Raw genomic sequence first — 15,209 nt, forward strand, 5'->3', positions numbered from 1 at the left:
TGGAACCATAATCATAGGCATCTTCCCACCTCACCCCCATCCATTCTTCACAATCAGTGCTGCAGAATAAGATCCTCTCTTCAACACTGCTTTTATTTTTATTTCTAATTCATGAGTTTATTGTGGCGATTGGAGTGGGGGAATCCGCATTATACAGGCGAGGAGGATGGGAGGCAGCATCTGAATATTTTACCTCAGCAAAATGTTTTGGGCTGGCCTTGCTGAGGAGGCAGAATTCTGGATTGTACCACTTCATACTGCAGACACAGGGGTGTGTGATGTTTCTGAATACTCCCCGGTTGCTAAAATAATAATTAAAATTCCTTCCATGCAGCAAAATACACATCGGCAAGAAAGGTATAGTGTAGTCCTCTCTTTGATGTGCTAGTTTGATTTACATTTTTTTAAAAAGGGCAGCAGCATTAAAAGGAGCCTTCCCCTCATCTGTAGTGGTACAGTCCAAAATGCTATAACTTCAGTATTGTCTGGTGGATCACCACTATTTTTGTAAGGTACATGGATTACAGGTAAGAGGATGTCATTTCTGTGTAGATCCAACAGCCCTTCTAACTCAGAGATGCTGCTGTAACTGGCAAGTACAACTTGTGACGGGTCCAGCTTAATGCAGTCTCTGTCTAGGACTACAAAAGCAAGACAAGGGGTTGTCAAAAACAAAAGAATAAGCCAGCAGGTGACAGTGTATGAAGGATGGGCTGAGTTGGGCTTAGTGAATCACAAATTTTGCAGGCCTGATTACTCACAGGCCCCAACCCCAATGAGGCTAGAAATAATTGGGCTTGCCAGATGAATGGTGGCCAAATAGTCAGTGGCAATTATGGTGTGATGACTGAAAAATTACAGAAAACAGGAATAATTATGACAAAATGCTGAGAAAGAGGATGAGCATGTTCTACTCAGGATGAGACTGCTTATATATATGCTAGGGGCAATAAATCCCAGTGAGTACTTACTCCCACCCAGTGAATACTTACTCCCACCTGAGAGGGTATAGGGTTACTATACTAGTAAAACTTACAGAGCACTCAGTGGTGTACTGTATGTGACCTCCTGCCCTTTTTTAAAAAAAAAATCCCTTTTCAACTTTCTGGGTGGAAAACTAAGAGTATATCTCTCAACCCTTCGAACTCACGCAAAACCTGGACCCTGCCTGCACTAGAATTAGACTTGAAAATGCGTTTTTCAAGGCTAATTGCAATGGGGGAAGAGGCAGGGTGACAAAGGGGACATTGTGGGCCAGATGGGGAGGCTACAGTGGGCCTACAGTTTCTGACCCTTACTGTAGAAGCTAACTACTAATTAATGGACTTATTACAACCAGGAATACCCATGCTTGTAGTCTTGAGGGAACCCTAAGACAACTTCCAAATAAAGAATGAATGAATAAAATCAATAATAAAACAATTTCAAAACACTACAATCTTCAAAAGATAGCAGTTTAAATAAAAAATAGAGAGCATGTCACACTAAGACTTAAGCTTAAGACTTAAATCCTCAGCAGGTCTAAATTAACTCATCTGAAAGGCCTTTCTGAAGAGTCAAGTTTTCACTGCTCTCCAAAAGACAACTAGCACTTGAACCAGACAGGCCTCCTTTGAGAGGGCATTCCATAGGTGTGATGCCATGACTGGTTTGCCTCTGTCTCTCATGCTCACCCACCTGAAGTAGCAGGGTCTCAGATGTTGACCAGAACAAACAATTTGGGTGAAGTAGTGTCTAAGGTATTTATTTATTTATTTATATTATATGTTGTTGTTATATGCCTTCAAGTCGATTATGACTTATGGCAACCCTATGAATCAGCGATCTCCAATAGCATCTGTTATAAACCACCCTGTTCAGATCTTGTAAGTTCAGGTCTGTGGCTTCCTTTATGGAATCAATCCATCTTTGCTTGGCCCTCCTTTTCTACTCCTTTCTGTTTTTCTCAGCATTATTGTCTTTTTCAGTGAATCATGTCTTCTCATCATATGTCCAAAGTAAGATAACCTCAGTTTCATCATTTTAGCTTCTAATTATAGTTCTGGTTTAATTTGCACTCCCCAGTCCTAGCCTTCTTCTGATTTCTTGACTATTGTCTCCATTTTGGTTAATGACTGTGCCAAGGTATTGATAATCCTTGACAAGTTCAATGTCCTCGTTGTCAACTTTAAAATTACATAAATCTTCTGTTCTCATTACTTTAGTCTTTTTGATGTTCAGCTGTAGTCCTGCCTTTGTGCTTTCCTCTTTGACTTTCATCAGCATTCTTTTTAGATCATTACTGGTTTCTGCTAGTAGTATGGTATTGTCTGCATATCTTAAATTATTTATATTTCTCCCACCAATTTTCACACCTTCATCTTAGTCCAATCCCGCTTTCCGTATGATATGTTCTGCATATAGATTAAACAAATAAGGTGATAAAATACACTCCTGTCTCACACCCTTTCCGATGGGGAACCAATCAGTTTCTCCATATTTTGTCCTTACATTAGCCTCTTGTCCAGAGTATAGGTACAATAGGTACAGAATATAAAGTACAATCAGATGCTGTGGCACCCACATTTCTTTTAATGCATTCCATAGTTTTTCATGATCTACACAGTCAAAGGCTTTGCTGTAATCTATAAAGCACAGGGTGATTTTCTTCTGAAATTCCTTGGCTCTTTCCATTATCCAACATATGTTTGCAATATGATCTCTGGTGCCTCTTCCCTTTCTGAATCTAGCTTGCACATCTGGCATTTCTCGCTCCATATATGGTAAGAGCCTTTGCTGTAGAATCTTGACTTGCATAGGATATTAAGGCAATAGTTCAATAATTACTGCATTCCCTGAGATCCCCTTTCTTTGGAATTGGGATATATATTGAACGCTGGATCGTCACCTTGTAGTGGTGAGTGGGCTTGCGAGTTCCAATGAACCCTGTGAGCAATGCAGGATCACCCATGGCGGTAAGGTCAAGGGACAGGAACCAGACAAAGAACGATCCAAGAAAGTCCTCAATGGTAGAACAGGCGGAGGATAACAATGTGTACGTTACAACGGCTGTGAAGACAGATGAACGCTGCAGCAGATAAAAGATTTCCAATCGTCGTGGTATCCATACCATTGGATCAAAGCCTTTTTCTGTCAAGATTGTGTGTTGATCGTTGTGCACCGATCTCCCCACATAAAACAAATTTACACACAGGCGTCTTCCAAGTAAAGACCTTATCTTGGAAGACAATCTTACTCAGCGACAAGTGATCACCAATGATGATATATTGAACACTTCCAGTCTGTGGGCCATTGTTTTCTTTTCCATATTTGTTGACAGATTTTTGTCAAAATTTGGACAGATTCAGTCTCAGTAGCTTGTAGCAACTCTATTGGTATGCCATCTGTTCCTGGTGATTTGTTTCTTCCAAGTCTTTTAAGAGCAGCTTTCACCTCACACTCTAAAATTTCTGCGTTTTCATCATATGGTTCCTCTGTGAATGAATCTGTCATCCTGGCATCTCTCTTAAATAGTTCTTCAGTGTATTGCTTCCATCTTCCTTTTACAGTATTTTATCTCGGTCAGTCAGTGTGCTTCCCTGTTGATTATTCAACATCCTTCCTCTTGGTTTAAATTTCCCTTTAATTTCTCTAATCTTTTGGAATAGGGCTCTTGTTCTACCCTTTTTGTTGTCCTCTTCTATTACTATACAATAACTATTGTAATAGTTTTCTTTGTCCCTACATACTAGTCTCTGTATTGTTGCATTTAGGGTTCTAACCGTGTTTCTATTTCCTTTTGCTTTCCTTCTTTCTGTAACCATTTTAAGAATTTCTTCAGTCATCCATTGAGGTCTTTCTTTTTAACTAGAGGTATTGTCTTTTTGCATTCTTCCCTGATAATGTCCCTGACTTCAGTCCATAGTTCTTCGCAGAGCTTGGAAAAGTTACTTTTTTGAACTACAGCTCCCATCAGCCCAATCCTGTAATTCAAAAAAGTAACTTTTCCAAGCTCTGGTTCTTCTGGTTCTCTGTCAACTAAGTTTAAAGCCTCAAATCTGTTCCTTATTTGATCTTTATATTCTTCTGGGATGTTATTTAAATTGTATTTTGGCGTTATGATTGCTTTGTTGTTCTTCTTTAGCTTTACTTGAGTCTGCTCCTGGTCTTATGTTCACAGAAAGCATGAACTTCTCCATCTTCTGCTACCAATTATATAATCAATTTGATTCCTGTATTGACCATCTGGTGATATCCATATGTACAGTCATCTTTTTGGTTGCTCAAAAAATGTGTTTGCAAGAAACAAATCATTGGCTTCACAGAATTAAATAAGTCTTTCTCCTGCTTCATTTCTATCTCCTAAGCCCGATTTCCCCACAATTCCTAGTTCTTTTCTGTTCCCTGCTTTTGCATTCCAGTCCCCTATGATTATCAGCACATCTTGTTTTGGTGTGTGATCAATTTCGTCCTGTACTTCTGCGTAAAATCTTTCCAATTCCTCTTCTTCTGTGTTTGCCATTGGAGCATAAACTTGGATGATGGTTATGTTAATAGGTTTCCCGTTTAAACTCATTGATATCACTCGCTCAGACCTTGCGTTGTAGCTCCTAATTGCTTTTGCGACACCACTTGTCACTATTAAAGCAACCCCGTTTCTTCTTAATTTCTCATTTCCTGCATAAAATAATTTGTAGCTGCCTGATTGAAAATGTCCCATTCCCGTCCATTTTAATTCACTTATGCCAAGTATTGTAATGTTGATGCATTCCATTTCTTGCTTTTATAATTTCTAACTTTCCCTGGTTCATGCTTCTCACATTCCATGTTCCTATTGTGTGCATCGTACAACTCCTGACTTTCCTTTCGCATCTGTGCGCATCAGCCTCTGGGCTTCCCTTTGGCTTCCTTCATTAGCCACAGCGCTACTCGTACTTGTCCTTTGTTCTTCCCCAGTAGCTCGGTGAGTGCCTTCTGACCTGGGAGTCTCATCTTCCAGCACTATCTTGTGTTGCATTTTGGATACTCTGTTCATAGGGTTTTTGTGGTAAGAGGTATTCAGAGGTGGTTTACCATTCCCTTCTTCTGAGTTTGGATGCATCTTAGTCTGGTGTCTCAGCTTTGACCATTCTGCCATGGGTGCCCCTGTTAGGAGTCTAGCCTCTTGGCTTAGACTCCTGACAGCATTGCTCTCAGCTTCTTTGACACTCTCAAACCCCCTCACCACATTAAGGTGTGCATCCTAGGTCTGTAACCTAGAGGAGGTTAGTTTATATTTATTTTATATACCTCTTGATTATTCATAAAACTTCTAAGTGGTTTTTAAAAAACAATAGTACAATTGTCAATAAAAGAGAGTTAAAAACAGGAATTTTAAAAATTCAAAAAATAATGAAAATCAACAATAGCTAAAAACAGACTACAACACACATTGACATCTACATGTCTGGGTAGGCTTGTCTAAAAAAAATGTTCTTAGCAAACACCATAAAGAGTACAGTGAAGGTACCAGCCTGATGTCAATAGGCAGGGAATTGCAAAGTATACGTGCTGTCATGTTCAAGTTCAGTTTCTTACAAGTGCAGAACAAATAGTATTGGCACCAGTAAGAGTGCTAGTTTTGCAAATTGAAGCAGTCATGTAGGCATGTATGGGGTATATTTGATGAAATCTGATTTAGGATCTTAGTGACAAGTGCCAGCACCTTGAACTGAGCCTGGAAACAAATTGGTAGCCACCGCCATTGAAATAATATTGGAGTTTTATGCTTCATGCAACAAACTTCTAAGAGTCTAGCTACAACATTTTGCACCATCTGAAGTTCCTGAGCCATCTTCAAGGGCAGTGCCTCATAAGAGTATATTACAGTAGTCCTGCATGTTGAGTGTAAATTTGTGTTTAGTTGTTTTCAAGGAAAGAAACTTTGGGAAAGAAAATGTTGAGTAACTAAGCAGTAGGAGGTAGGAGTGCTTAACCCTTCCTTTACTTGCAACTTCTCCACTTCAAATTACACATAGCAGAGGACAGCAACTTTTCTTGTTTGGGCTTCAAGATGCACCATGACATTTTGGAGTGGAAAATGGCAGATGGGGAAAGGCTAAGCAAACCCACCCATTGCTTTCCTCTTTCCAATGCTGCTTTTCTTATTACGATATGGAGTGGAGGTCTAGTATGCACATGTCAGCCCCTTTGCTATATATTACATTTCCTACAACATGAAAATAGGATACTATCATGTCCAATGGTCATACACAGATATATTCCACTGCATATCTATGCCATTTGTTGTTGTTATGTGCTTTCAAGTCGATTACGACTTATGGCAACCCTATGAATCAGCAACCTCCAATAGCATCTGTCGTGAACTACCCTTTTCAGATCTTGTAAGTTCAGGTGTGTGGCTTCCTTTATAGAATCAATCCATGTCTTGTTTGGCCTTCCTTTTTTCTACTCCCTTCTGTTTTTCCCAGCATTATTGTCTTTTCTAGTGAATCATGTCTTCTCATTATGTGTCCAAAGTATGATAACCTCAGTTTCATCATTTTAGCTTCTAGTGATAGTTCTGGTTAAATTTGTCCTAACACCCAATTATTTGTCTTTTTTGCAGTCCATGGTATCCGCAAAGCTCTCCTCCAACACCACATTTCAAATGAGTTGATTTTTCTGTTATCCACTTTTTTCACCGTCCAGCTTTCACATCCATACATAGAGATTGGGAATACCATGGTCTGAATGATCCTGACTTTAGTATTCAGTGATCCATCTTTGCAGTTGAGGACCTTTTCTAGTTCTCTCATAACTGCCCTTGTCAGTCCTAGCTTTCTTCTGATTTCTTGACTATTGTCTCCATTTTGGTTAATGACTGTGCCAAGATATTGATAATCCTTGACAAGTTCAATGTCCTCATTGTCAACTTTAAAATTACATAAATCTTCTGTTCTCGTTACTTTAGTTTTCTTGACGTTTAGCTGTAGTCCTGTTTTTGTGCTTTTCTTTTTAACTTTCATCAGCATTTGTTTCAAATCATTACTGGTTTCTGCTAATAGTATGGCATTGTCTGCATATCTTAAATTATTTATATTTTTCTCTCCAGTTTTCACACCTCCTTCATCTTGGTACAGTCCTGCTTTCCGTATGATATGTTCTGCATATAGATTAAACAAATAGGGTGATAAAATATACTCCTGTCTCACACCCTTTCCGATTGGGAACCAGTTGGTTTCTCTATATTGTATTCTTACAGTATCCTCCTGTCAAGTATAAGTTGCGCATCAGGATAATGCCATAGAAAGCCCTTATTGGCTGTGTCTTCCCAGTGCTACATCTACCCTGTCTAAATGCTGTCAAATATACATGTGTTAAGTGTCATATATGATTATGTACATGTAGGCTTCTTGTGATTTCTTACATGGAAATGTTTTTCACTGAAGAAGAACATGATTCTTAGTACTTAAGTATAAAAATACAAAAGAGCATTTGATATTGACACAAGGCTACAGGTGGGGAGGTTTTTCTTTCAAAGTAACTGGGGATATCTTGGACAAATTAAGTCTAAAGGTAAATTAATGAGGGGGCTAGCAAATTATCATAATATAAAGTTGGTTAGGAAAGGAATTTTATTTATATTCTCCGAATTTTAACTCTCCCCAAAAAATCAAATTATGTAATTTTGCTGAATGTTGACAAAACTTGATGTAATGTGTAATATTCTCCGCGAATAGATGTGGCTCCAGAACAACTTAAGGAAACTCACATTATCTGTCCTCACGTTACTGTCACTATTGCAACCAATGTATAAATTATCACATTAGTCTGATAATTATCCAAGGTGAAGGAGTTAAAGGGTAACCTAGGATTTTCCTCCTTCCAGATATGATGCTTTAGCCTCCAAGAATTCAATGGGACTTTCTTCTGAGTAGACATGGTTAAGACTGCAACCATCATCAGCTTTTGTATTTCCCATCTGTAATTTGAATGTAAACTCTACTCGCAATGGCTATCATTTCCAGAAGGGTATCCATGTTAATCTATTGCAGCAAAAACAATGAAGAGTTTAACAAATTTATTATGACATAACCTTTTGTGGACCCAGAGTCAGCTCCATCAGAGCTGATGAAATGAACTCTTGTCCCCAAATAAGCCATCATAAATTTATGAATCTTTAAGGTGCCACAAGACTGGTGTTTTTATGAGTTGGGTGAGCATGCACATTTGATTTAAAATTGGCTCTTCATCTTTTTATCCCACATGTTCACACAGACACATTGTACATACAGACAGTTCTACAGAGGCTAAAAAAATAACACGGTTATGGCTTGATCCTAACTGTGTTTACTTGAAAGTAACTCCTAAGGATTTCAGTGCGGCCTATCCCACGGAAGTATGCTTAGGATAGCAGCCCAAATCCTTATGTACCCCCCTTTACATCTATAATTGAATTCAGTGGGGCTTACTCCCAAGAAAGTATGCTTAGAGGTAGAAGTCTGATTCTAACCACGATTATTCAAGCCCATTCGTTCTACGGGGGCCTTTCTTATGCCAAATCAAGCGTGTTTAAGATTTCAGCCTTGCCATCACACCCTAGTCACTTTTTAATCGGAAACAGGGCTCGTTTTCTCCCAGGTAAATAAACACGAGTTGGAGGAGTGCAGCCTCCAAGAATGAAAATGAGAACAACAAACACTCCCTTTCCTACCCTAGATCTAAGCCCAGCCCGTGTTGTTGGTAAGAGACAGCCCTCAGCATCATCCAGGACAGAGTGGAGCAGCTTGGACTCCGCCTAACTGACTCGAAACTCCCTCCCTCTCCGCTCCCATGCTAGCAGCAGCGACGGCGGCAGCAGCAGCAGCAACAGCATCCGCCCTTCGCCTCCAGCCCTGACAGTGCACAGAGCCTGGGAGCTGTAATCCTGCCGAGCTCGCTTGCTGCACGGTCCTTCCCTCCTCCCCCTTCTCGTCCCAGCCGTAGAGGATGGACTGCAAGAGGCTGCGGGGCATCATCCCCGGGTCTTCCTAAGAACTGGCAAAAACAAAGGGAGCCACCTCGGTACTAACAAGCCCGGGCTGGCGGGGGGATGCAAGCAACCATGAACGGCTGGGTCTCCGCCTCCTCCTCCTCTTCCTCTCCCTCCGTTGTTGTTGCTGCTGCTGCTGCTGCTGCTTCCAGAGAGCTGCTGACTGCTGCTGATGATCAGAGGACTACTGTGTAAAAGGAGGAGGAGGAGGAAGAAGAGGAAGAAGAAGAGGAGGAGGCGGCGACGGCGGCGGCGAAAGCGAGGCGTGATTAGGTTGTTGCAATTGCCAAAAGGCACAAAGGTGTTGGAAAGGCAGGGGATAAAATGTCTTCTGCTGCTGCATCGGTGGGGCCCCGCGGCCCTCGCCCACCCACAGTGCCTCCCCCCATGCAGGAGCTGCCTGACCTGAGCCACCTGACCGAAGAGGAGAGGAACATTATTATGGCTGTGATGGACCGGCAGAAGGAAGAAGAAGAGAAGGAAGAGGCCATACTCAAGTAAGCTAGAGGCAGGCAGGCATTCTCTCCCTCCATTCATTCACTCACTCACTCTCTCGTTCGCCACTGGAGGGTGGGGAATCTGGACCTGACACTTAGGGGAAGGAGGTGCTCTGAAGCAGAGACACTTTTTAAAAAAAATGAATGGTGCAAGGGGGAAGAAAGGGAGAGGGGAGAGTGCTTGCTCGGCTGCCTTTGGGCCACACGCGGGGTCTCATACTAGCACCGACCCACTCCCTGAAGAAACCCCCCTTCCCCTCACTCCTGAACTAACTTCTATATATGCTGTTCCCTGAAGAACTCTTTCTTTGATTTCTCCGTTGCCTCCCCTAATAACTGCCTGGGGGCTGATGTTAAATCGGAAGGCAAGGGAAGCCAACATCTTTTAACGGGGGACCAAACCATGTGTATGTATTTCTGAAAGGTGGACTGGAGGAGACGCTTTCGCATTAAACCTTGGGAGGGATTCCTGTGGTTTTTTTTTTATCTCAGCCTATTTTGGGAGGGTCCGATGGGGTGGGGTTTCCCTAGTCAGAGGCTTTAAAAGTCCGTGCTGCCCCCACCTGGTTGTAACGGAGTCCAGCGGAACCACCGTGGGAGTTTGTGGTGTGCGCTTTGCCGTTACATCAACCACCTGCAGGAATTCTCCATTTGGGGTGGGTCTCCCCCTCTTCTGCTCCTCCTCCCTCCTCCTGTCCTTTAAAGCAACAGCATTTTTACTGGGTTGTATGGTACTGAAATATTGAGGAAAATGTGTCCAAACACATATTCAAGTTTCCAAGAGGCATTTTAACGTGGTGGACATAATAAATGAAAATAATTGCACATCTCACCTCACAGAAATGGTTGTATGTACCTGTAGGTGGAACTGGTCAATTTGTGGGCTTAATGCCCTATATCTCTAGCTGCGAAAGGTGTTTGTGTGTAACTCAGAGTGTTGGTAAATGCTATATTTGGGTGCTCTCCAGTATTTATTTTAAAACGGCTTCTCTCTTCCCCATCCCGACCTCTCTTTTATCCAGTACCTTTCATGACCATATTTTCAACTCCCCTGCAAATAAGTGTATTCAAGTTTAATGTTATCACCAAATTGATTCTTATGCATAAATAGATTACTGGTTGGGCCTGTAAATGAGATCAGGCTTTTTCTTCACCCTCCAGGCCTATTTGCTGTTGAATGGAAATGGCAGTCTAGATAGCTTAATATATAACCCTTATATGTAATGTTTAAGCCTCCTCTTAATGTTCAAAATGTTCCTTTTCCTGCTGGTGAATTTTCTGTTTCCATGTGTGTGTTTATTTGGAGGGTTGGATTTAGTGGCTTTCACAAAAAGTATGTAAACTTGTTATGAGGCTTTTCTCTTTTGGTTTAATCCCAGACGATACCTTTTAAGGTGCAAGTTCTAGCGTTCTTCCTCTCCTCTCCCTCCTGCTAGCTGTGTCATCTATAATAGATGGGAAATATGGAATCCCTGCAGGCACTCAACTTCTGTGCTGTATATTGGGAGGGATAGAACTGGTAGTAGGGTCAGTCTTTCATTGTGGTGTAGTCTCTTCCTTCTCTGATCTGTATTGGGATTTGAATTTCTGCAGTTGTGGTGGCAGGTGCCACCATTAATTGTCCAAATGTACACTAAGGCCCAGAAACGGGTTGTTTTACTGCTTGGGTTTGGTACTGTTTAAGGGTTATGGAGCTGTGAGGATCGAAGGCTGCTGTTTGCCACCCTTGGGGTGTGGTTGGTGTTTCTTATGGTATTCTGGGGAGGCGGGAGGAAGTAGAATATCAAAGTGCATGTAAACATAACAGGGAAAGGATGTTTTTATAAGTAAATATAAAGTAAATATATGTTTAGGAGACTTCTGAAAACTATCTTGTTATTTTGGGACTGAAGGTACTGTATAGACTGAAACTGATTTTATTTTTGCCCTCTTTCTAGTTTTACCTTTTTACCCCCCTTTTAAAATCACTCCCCTTGAATTGTTAACTGTAATTTATGTATTCTAAAATCTATTTTAATGTTTTATTGTGAGCCACCCTGAGTGCTCCATTGTGGGGTAGAAGAGTGGAATAGAAATATTTTAAATAAATAAATAAAATATAAGGGAAGATAGGCAAAAACAAGAGTGGAAATGATACAAACATTTTGTCCAGTTCCTTATTCTCTATTCTCCAGACATCTGTGTACTGCTCACCTATAACTCTTTAAACTTTTTAGAAATTATTGCTAATAGGGTCCAGTTGCACCAACAGCCCAGTCCAAAACATTAGCTTACTTCCTTGAATTATTGAATAGATTTCCTCTAAGCTGCAATCCTAAATTTAAGATTGCAGCTTTACATTTGATGTATTGAATAGATTTCTAGAGGAATGCTGCTACATTTGTTTTCTGCCTTTCCTCCACTGACAAAAAAGTGGCATTTTTTAGCCTCAGGACAGTTTGTGACGTTGCCCAGTGCCATTTAAGTGGCATTCTACATCATGCTGCTGGTGGTGGGAGCACTGGGCCAGGCATCCTGTGGCACGCATGCCACAATCAGCATAGCCAGTGACCTTTTGTGACACACCTGGACCAGAGCAGGAAACTCTGTGAGCCTGCCTACAGCAGAGAGACAGAACTGTCTTCTTGCCTGCCTTCCATCTGCTGTGGTGCTTTCTGCTGTAATAGACTAAAGATATATCTTCCTCACCAAGACATGGAAGGACTTCTCATGCATTGGAGTAGTGCTCTTGCATGCCCCAAGCTTGACTTGTGGTTGGCTTGTGCCTGCTTGCCAAAAAAAAAAAGGGAAAAAAAGGTTGACTATTGGTGCTGTAGATACCCTGCCATTCTGCCCTCAGTATTTAAAATATTTTCCAGGAAGCTGTAGGGGGAGTCTTCAAAACTTTTGCTAAAAAAAACTTGGGGACAACTCTTGAAAATTTACATTTGAAGTCAGCAGAAAATGGCTCTTTGAGGATTACACCTGAAAACTAGATAGTTTATATTGCTTGAACAGATGTTCAAAGGGCTTTCTTACAGTTAGGCTTGTGCAGCCATTCATTTCCTGCAAAGGCATCTGAATAATAAGATGTGCTGCTGCGTCAGGTAGAGGAAAGTGTGCTTTCAGCTGGACATTTTCCTAAAGGCATCCAAAGCCTGTAACTCAGTCCCAATTCACAGAGAACTTGGTACATAACAAAGTGGACAATATAATCTGTTCAGTAGGAATTAGGTCATTTTCATTATAGCTAACTCTGTCACATATACAGTGAGGACTTAGCATCATATGTACGCAGGGACTGTCCTTTCTAGCCCTGTTCCTTTATCTACTTGGTGATTTCTGTGCCTCAGTCTGCTTTTAAGGGCTCAAAAGCGGGACCCGCACATAGGTAACTCTGTGGTAAGGAGGAGGGACCTAGTGCCCTCCAGATGCTAATGGACTCCCAGCTCCCACTAGCTCCAACCAGCACAGCTAATGGTCAGAGACTGGGAGCTGTAGTTCAACAATAAATGTAGGGCCACACATGTGTTATCTTAAAAAATATTATAGGAAGCAATACCATGTGGGCTTTCAAGGAATAATAGTCCTGAGAGAGCGAGCAATAATTTGGGGGGAAAGAAGGCATTACTAGATTTCACTGGTCATCCCTGTTCCTGTGGGAAGAAGGCTTGGTTAAAAAAAAAAGGCTTCATTGTGTTGAGAACAGTGCAGTGCAAGAAGCAAGCAAAAAGTAAAGGCAGCTGCATTACCTCATAAGTAAAATTCCAAAGTCCAAATTAGGGCAATACCCAAGCAAACTTTTATCCCAATCTGTATCTGTGTTGGATTTGAAATGTTTTTTTATATATGAAATTGTTTTATATATGTTTTATTGTTGATGATTGTATTTTTAAATCACTTCAAGATGGTTCATAGGAAGAGTTTTGTGAATGGAATGGAATGAAATAAAATGAATAGCACAAATGAGGGTGTAGGCTTTGGACTTCTCCAAAACTCTTCATCGGGTTATGGTCAACCAAGCAGGAAGTGGGGGAGGGGAGGAGAGAGCGAGAGAGAACATGACAGGTAGCAATGCCATGCCTGCATTTGGTAAGTGCCTTAATGCAAAATGTGGGAGGAGACAGTAGACATTCAAATGAGGCTCTTTTGCGTAGCATGTCAAAGAGCCTCATTTGAATGTCTGCTGCTTCCTCCCACATTGTGCTTTAAGACTTACCATATGCAGACTCAGAGCATTACCACCACCCAAGTTTTCTCTCCCCCTGCCCTTCCTGCTTTGCATCCAGTCTGTCCTGATGAAAAGTTCTGGAAAACTCAAAAGACTGCACAGTAATTTATGACACAAAAATAAAACCGGTCTCCAGACTAAAAACAAAATGAGACATTCATTGAGGCTTCAATCGTATGCCCAGTTTTCTGGCAGTAGGTCCCATTGACTTAATGGAACTTAACTTTTGCCTGGACATGTATAGGATTATGTTGTGAATAGTATATAAAAGAAATAAAAAGCATTAACTCTTCCATTCACTTGTTGGTGGTGCCTTTATAGTACCCAAAGCTGTTTTCACTTGCTTCTGTTGCTCTGGATTACAGGAAGAACAATCTGTTAATGTGACCCTGCATTTGTATTGTATGTCACTCTTACCCTAATAGCTAGCTAATTTGGAAGTGTAGGACATGTTCACACATGCAGTGCTTTCTGATGCTCCCCAGTTGTATACCCTGTGTAGCCTTTCCACAGAGTTACCAAAATAATTTATTCTTGCCTTTGTGTAATTCTCTTGCAAGTGACTGTTTAAATTACATAATGCAATATCCTGCTTGCCTGCCCTTAATAGAGAAGGGTTGGTTAGGCTTTCATCTCCTTTCAGAGTTATCTAGATGTGTAGATCTGTGCAGATGACTATGTAGCACTTAAAGAATGAAACCAAACTAAACTAAAAATTTATAAAATACTACAGGCATGGGAGGAACGTGTTGTGGTAATTTAGGCTGCAATTCTAATCCATTTACCTGGGAGAAAGACCATTGAAATCAGTAAGAATTACTTCTGAGTAGACATGGCTAGGTAATTGCACTATTTATTATCAAGTTGGTACCAGTGACACCTGTGCAACCACATTTAATGCATCAATGTCAACAACAATAAAAGCACATTTTAGGGAAAATATTGTAGCATTTTGTACCTGGGAAAATGCATTTTAAATATTAGGAAAATTCACTGCCCCTCCAATTAAAATGGTACCTTAAGAGGAGGCAGAAGGTTGTGTGCAACAAATAAGAAAAGAAATGCAGTAAGAGAAACAAATGAAATATCCCCCTAAATGCAGAGAGCTGTGCTGGCTCATTATTAAGGGGAAAAAATCTGAACAGTACCGTAATACTTTTTATGAGGGCATATATTCTTTTCTTTATTTCAATAATTTATATACTGCTTCATTACAATAGTCTCTAAGTGTTGTACAGTGAACTTGAGAAATACAATAAAGATTTTTAAAAAATCAGTTAAACTATAAAGTCAGAAGTGACTTAAAATGCCTGCTGAATTTTTAAAAAAGTACTTAATAGGTGCTGGATGTTCAACGTTTAATTGGAGGGGCCTGTCTGATATCAGCTAGAAGAGAATTCCACAAAATTGGGACCACAATACTGAATGTATGGTTCGTGGTAGATACGAGCTGTGCGTCCGAACCATGGGGGACCACTGACAGTGACTCTCCCGAAGACCTCCATGATCA

The 15,209-nt window shown here is 40.8% G+C and overlaps 1 protein-coding gene across 16 annotated transcripts in view; it reads left to right on the plus strand.

Annotated features, from left to right (window-relative positions):
* The window catches only part of RIMS1 (regulating synaptic membrane exocytosis 1), a 542,374-nt gene that overhangs the window by 47,704 nt on the left and 479,461 nt on the right, over nucleotides 1–15,209 (plus strand). For 15 of the 16 annotated variants that reach the window (XM_061623103.1, XM_061623106.1, XM_061623108.1 and 12 more), the window contains exon 2: nucleotides 8,680–9,489. In XM_061623103.1, coding sequence (XP_061479087.1) covers nucleotides 9,317–9,489 — 173 coding nt within the window. In that variant the 5' untranslated portion in view covers nucleotides 8,680–9,316. Of the gene's footprint in view, nucleotides 1–8,679; nucleotides 9,490–10,067; nucleotides 10,146–15,209 lie in introns of those variants that run through there. The other variant, XM_061623115.1, reaches the window with a different exon arrangement.

The sequence above is a fragment of the Rhineura floridana genome, chromosome 4, assembly GCF_030035675.1.
Source record: "Rhineura floridana isolate rRhiFlo1 chromosome 4, rRhiFlo1.hap2, whole genome shotgun sequence".
NCBI lineage: Eukaryota > Metazoa > Chordata > Lepidosauria > Squamata > Rhineuridae > Rhineura > Rhineura floridana.